This window comes from Girardinichthys multiradiatus, chromosome 5 (assembly GCF_021462225.1).
Source record: "Girardinichthys multiradiatus isolate DD_20200921_A chromosome 5, DD_fGirMul_XY1, whole genome shotgun sequence".
NCBI classification, from domain to species: Eukaryota; Metazoa; Chordata; class Actinopteri; order Cyprinodontiformes; family Goodeidae; genus Girardinichthys; species Girardinichthys multiradiatus.
The window spans coordinates 27,289,105-27,295,319 of record NC_061798.1 but is presented as its reverse complement, the minus strand read 5'-3'; the positions used below and the strand labels follow the sequence as shown (position 1 = coordinate 27,295,319).

The window sequence follows — 6,215 nt, the reverse complement described above, 5'->3', positions numbered from 1 at the left end:
CGGGGACTCCATAATTCTGCTGGGGGACTTGAATGCCCACGTGGGAAACAACAGTGACACCTGGAGAGGCATGATTAGGAGGAATGGCCTCCCCGATCTGAATCTGAGTGGTATTTCATTATTGGACTTCTGTGCTATTCACGGATTGTCCATAATGAACACCATTTTCAAGTACGAGGGTGTTCATCAGTGCATTTGGCACCAGGATACCCTAGGCAGGAGGTTGATGATCGACTTTGTTGTCGTGTCTTCAGACCTTTGGCCACATGTTTTGGACACTCGGGTGAAGAGAGGGGCTGAGCTGTCCACTGATCATCACCTGGTGGTGAGTTGGATCCGCTGGAGGAGGAGAAAGCCGGACAAACTTGGCATTCTTAGTTTGTTTTTTAGGCAATGCCTCTCCTTGCTTGTAAAAGGCCAAAATCTACAAGCAGTTACAGTCTATAAAAGTAGTTAATAGAGTAGGTACAGCCTTAATATACAGTATGTATCTTTATCTTTATGTTTTACGTAAAATTATAACCTATTTCCTTTCTTCCAGCAGTAGAAAGATCTCTGAATTTCACAGGCACTTCAGCCTGTCATATTTCTCTGCCTCGATCCATCCGTCTTTGCACCACATCATTTATGGACAATCATCTGCACTCTCTTAAAGATAAAGTATTGGATTTTGACCACATCACATTTAAACCTCTAATGGACAAAGCAGCCTGCTCAAGATCCGGTAATGGATAAACCCTGATTGGTTTTCTAACTGGGTTGACTTTCATCAGAACAGGAGATTATATATGAACTAGGACTCTGAAAATATATTAAATTGTTTATTTTCTGTTAATTCTAATGCTGACTGAGTATTATCTGTATGTTTATTTGAATGATGCATTGTCCAAATCTTTAGTATGAAACAGGTTCATTTGGGTTTAGATCTTCTGTGTATAGAAGAATGTAAATATTCCCTCTCACTGCTCTTCTGTACGGGTGTGAAACAAATAGAGAGGGGTGGAGACCCAAAACCTCACCTTCTCTCATTTCTGTTCCAGCTGATAACACATTTGTTTCTGTCTCCAATTCATGGACGTTCGGATTTATTTCAGTTTTATCAAGCTTCTCCCTCTAGAAGAACTGCATTGTCTCAAAAGGTGACATGTTCAAAAATGCAACCAACTCACCTACAGAGACCTCCTGAGCAAAAGCGAGTGAGATGAGAAACAAAGGCAGCCCCACCGCCAGAAACGTCACTATTTTATCCACAGCCAGCTCCAGACGGACTCCTTTATACTTCGTCTCCGTGGCATCCTTCAACAAAAAGTCCGAAAACACGTACTCTGTGGCCACAGAGGCGATCGCCATGAGGGCCGCACACAAAAAGCTGTCAGAACGATGGAGGAGCCGCTCTTTGTGTTTTTTAACAGGACAAATCTCACAGCTTTTAGTCCGTCTGGGGAGCAGAAAACATCCAAGAAAAATTTATTTTATTATTTCAAGCACAGACTCGCTCTATTGTTCACGGAGCTTCTTTCACAACGCTGACTGATGGATTAACCTGCTGTGCCGTTACTGAACCCAGACACCATGGGTTGGTAGTGGCGGGCTGGAAGCCGCTAGAGGGCGCCATTGATCAGTTAGGCGCACCTGTCAACATTGACATATAGATGGGCCCGACCAAAACATATGCGCAATTAGGTCCAAAAACGTTTATATATTTAAATATAAATATTTATGTGTTTAAACCCTATATAATAATTTCTGTACTCAATTAATTTTTTCATATTTCATTCTATCAAGAAATAATTTAAACTAATTAAAAAAATTAATTAATAACAGTGAACACAGAATGTAAATGATGTAAGTTCACATCTAATTATTTACGTAATTAATACATTCTCTGTCAGTACGTACATTAAATAAACAATTATTTATTTAATGTAAGCATGTTTGTAGTTTTATTGAGTTTTTTTACATCTATACATTTTCCTTTAAGAGAATTACTGATCTTTTGAACGGTTGGTGAGACAGAAGCCATTGTATTAAATTTTGGAAATGTGTTGAATGTCATTGAACATTGTGTTATGGTAGCAGCTTTAACGAACTCCAAATTATTCTTGGGCACAGTAGTTGTATGCATATGTTACAAACATATACACCCACCGGCCATTTTATTAGGTAAACCTCTCCAACTGCTTGTTAACGCAAATTTCTTATCAGCCAATCACATGGCAGCAACTCACTGCATTTAGGCATGTAGACATGGTCACGACAATCTGCTGCAGTTCAAACCAAGCATCAGAGTGGGGAAGAAAGGTGATTTAAGTGACTTTGAGCGTGGCATGGTTGTTGGTGCCAGACGGGCTGGTCTAAGTATTTCAGAAACTGCTGATCTACTGGGATTTTCACGCACTACCATCTCTAGGGTTTACAGAGAATGGTCCTAAAAAGAGAAAATATCCAGTGAGCCGCAGTTCTGTGGGCGCAAATGGCTTGTTGATACCAGAGGTCAGAGGAGAATGGCCAGACTGGTTCCAGCTGATAGAAAGACAACAGTAACTCAAATTATTTAATTTCCCTTTGGGATTAATAAAGTATTTTTGAATTGAATTGAATTGAAATAAACACTTATTACAACCGAGGCATGCCATCCTGCCTTGTATCAACGGTTCAGGTTGGTGGTGGTGGTGTAATGGTGTGGGGGATATTTTCTTGGCACACTTTGGGCCCCTTTAGTACCAATTGAGCATCGTGTCAATGCCATAGCCTACCTGAGTATTGTTGCTGACCATGTCCATCCCTTTATGACCAGAGTGTACTCATCTTCTGATGGTTACTTCCAGCAGGATAACGCACCATGTCATAAAGCACCAATCATCCTAGACTGGTTTCTTGAACATGACAATGAGTTCACTGGACTCAAATGGCCTTCACAGTCACCAGATCTCAATTCAATAGAGCACCTTTGGGATGTGGTGGAACAGGAGATTAACATCATGGATGTGCAACGGACAAATCTGCAGCATCTGTGTGATGCTACCATGTCAATATGGACCAAACTCTCTGAGGAATGTTTCCAGTACCTTGTTGAATCTATGCCACGAAGGATTAAGGCAGTTCTGAAGGCAAAAGGGGGTCCAACCCGGTACTAGCAAGGTGTACCTAATAAAATGGCTGGTGAGTGTACATACAGTGCAATGCGAAAATACTCGGCCTCCTTGAACTGGTCAACCTCTTGCCACATTTCAGGCTTCAAACATAAAGATTTAAGATTTAAATTTTTTTGTGAAGAATCAACAACAAGTGCGACACAATCGTGAAGTGGAATAAAATTTATTGAATGTGTCAAACTTTTTTAACAAATAAAAAACTGAAAAGTGGGGCGTGCAATATTATTCGGCCCCCTTGCGTTAATACTTTGTAGCGCCACCCTTTGCTGCAATTACAGCTGCAAGTCTTGGGGTTTGTCTCTATCAGTTTTGCACATCGAGAGACTGAAATTCTTGCCCATTCTTCCTTGCAAAACAGCTCAAGCTCAGTGAGGTTGGATGGAGAGCGTTCGTGAACAGCAGTCTTCAGCTCTGTCCAGATTCTCGATTGGATTCAGGTCTGAACTTTGACTTGGCCATTCCAACACCTGGATACGTTTATTTGTGAACCATTCCATTGTAGATTTGGCTTTATGTTTTGGATCATTGTCTTGTTGGAAGATAAATCTCCGTCCCAGTCTCAGGTCTCTTGCAGACTCCAACAGGTTTTCTTCCAGAATGGTCCTGTATTTGGCCCCATCCATCTTCCCATCAATTTTGACCATCTTCTCTGTCCCTGCTGATGAAAAGCAGGCCCAAACCATGATGCTGCCACCACCATGTTTGACAGTGGGGATGATGTGTTCAGGGTGATGAGCTGTGTTGCTTTTACACCAAACATATCATTTTGCATTGTGGCCAAACAGTTAGATTTTGGTTTCATCTGACCAGAGCACCTTCTTCCACATGTTTGGTGTGTCTCCCAGGTGGCTTGTGGCAAACTTTAAACAAGACTTTTTATGGATGTCTTTGAGAAATGGCTTTCTTCTTGCCACTCTTCCATAAAGGCCAGATTTGTGCAGTGTACGACTGATTGTTGTCCTATGGACAGACTTTCCCACCTCAGCTGTAGATCTCTGCAGTTCATCCAGAGTGATCATGGGCCTCTTTGCTGCATCTCTGATCAGTCTTCTTGTTCGGGATGAGAGTTTAGAGGAACGGCCGGGTCTTGGTAGATTTGCAGTGGTCTGATACTCCTTCCATTTCAATATGATTGCTTGCACAGTGCTCCATGGGATGTTTAAAGCTTGGGAAATCTTTTTGTATCCAAATCCGGCTTTAAACTTCTCCACAACAGTATCTCGGACCTGCCTGGTGTGTTCCTTGGTCTTCATGATGCTCTCTGTGCTTTGAACAGAACCCGGAGACTATCACAGAGCAGGTGCATTTATACGGAGACTTGATTACACACAAGTGGATTCTATTCATCATCATCAGTCATTTGGGACAACATTGGATCATTCAGAGATCCTCACTGAACTTCTGGTGTAAGTTTGCTGCACTGAAAGTAAAGGGGCCGAATAATATTGCACGCCCCACTTTTCAGTTTTTTATTTGTTAAAAAAGTTTGACACATCCAATAAATTTAATTTCACTTCACGATTGTGTCCCACTTGTTGTTGATTCTTCACAAAATTTAGAATTTTATATCTTTATGTTTGAAGCCTGAAATGTGGCAAGAGGTCGACCAGTTGAAGGGGGCCGAGTACTTTCACAATGCACTGTATAATCATGTGGCAGAAAATCATTGAATTTTAGGCATCTACATGTGTATTGAACCTTGCATAGTTGTTGTCAGACAACAGCTATGATTGCTTGTTGTCAAAATCTGCTGAAAGAGAAATTTAAGGATCAAGTGATCTCAAATGATGACTTAATACAACCACGGTATGCAGAATACAGTCTCTAAACACACATGTCAGACTTATAAGGAGATGGTCTAGAGCCACAGAAGACCACAGAGGGCACCACTCCTTCAGCTAAGAACAGGAAACTGAAGCTAAAATTCACAACGACTCACTGAAACCGGGAAATAACAGATTGGAAACTACTGTCTTGTCCAGTAAGTCTAGACTTCAACTTAAGCAGTAAGATGGTAGAGTAAGAATCAGGAGTAAATAACATGAAAATATGGATTGATTTTGCCTTTGATCAATATTTCAGGCTGGTGGTGGTGTAATGATGTGAGGGATATTTTTGTAGCTAGTACCAATTGAGGTAAGTTAATTACGTATGGATGCTATGTCTATGCACTTATGATCACAGTGTACCTGTCTTCTGATACCTACTCGCAGCAGGATAATGCACCGTTTAACAAATCCCAAGTCATCTCAAACTAGTTCCCTGAACATGACAATGAGTTCACTGTATTCAAGTGGCCTCATTATATGTCAATCCAACAGAGCAAAGGACAATGTGGTGGGACTGGAGATCTGAATGAGCCAGCAAATCTCCAGCAAGTGTGTGACTCTATCTGACCAAAATGGACCAAAATGTCTGAGCAGTGAGACTTTATTGAATCCAAGCCATGAAGAAATAACAAGAATTCTGAAGACAAACGAGAGTCCAACCCAGTATTAGCAAAGTATACCTTATAAGTGCCTTGTAAGTGTATGTAGCACAGTATCCAGCATAGTTCATTATCCATATTCTCTTCTTCCTAAGCCACGCCTTTGTGATTAGTGCCTTTTTGGTTTCGGAAGCCTTATCAAAATGGAAATCCCCAACAAAGGCTAAATTAAGTGGTTTCTACAGCTCGTCGTTTTTCTCTGAAGTAATGTTATAATCTAAAAAGTGACCACCTCCTTGGCGGCATAGTGTACTACTAATGGTCTTGTTTGAGACTGCGGTCATTGACTAGGTCCTGCCGTGTAGTTCTGGGCTGATCCCTCACCTTCCTCATGATCATTGATGCCCCACGAGGTGAGATCTTGCATGGAGCCCTAGACCGAGGTACATTGAGCGTCATCTTGAACTTCTACCATTGTCTTATAATTGCTCCAACAGTTGTTGCTTTCTCACCAAGCTGCTTAGCACTTTTCCCATAGCCCATCCCAGACTTGTGCAGGTCTACTATTTTATCCCTGATGTCCTTACACAGCTGGTCTTGGTCATTGTGGAGAAGTTGGAGTTTGTTTGATT

General features: G+C 41.4%; 1 protein-coding gene across 1 annotated transcript in view; it reads right to left on the bottom strand.

Moving 5' to 3' along the window:
• The window catches only part of LOC124868604 (pannexin-1-like), an 8,448-nt gene extending 6,753 nt beyond the window's left edge, over positions 1 to 1,695 (bottom strand). Inside the window, exon 1 of the mRNA XM_047366036.1 lies at positions 1,170 to 1,695. Coding sequence (XP_047221992.1) covers positions 1,170 to 1,350 — 181 coding nt within the window. The 5' untranslated portion in view covers positions 1,351 to 1,695. The remainder of the gene's footprint in view (positions 1 to 1,169) is intronic.
• Between the last annotated feature and the right edge of the window lie 4,520 nt (positions 1,696 to 6,215).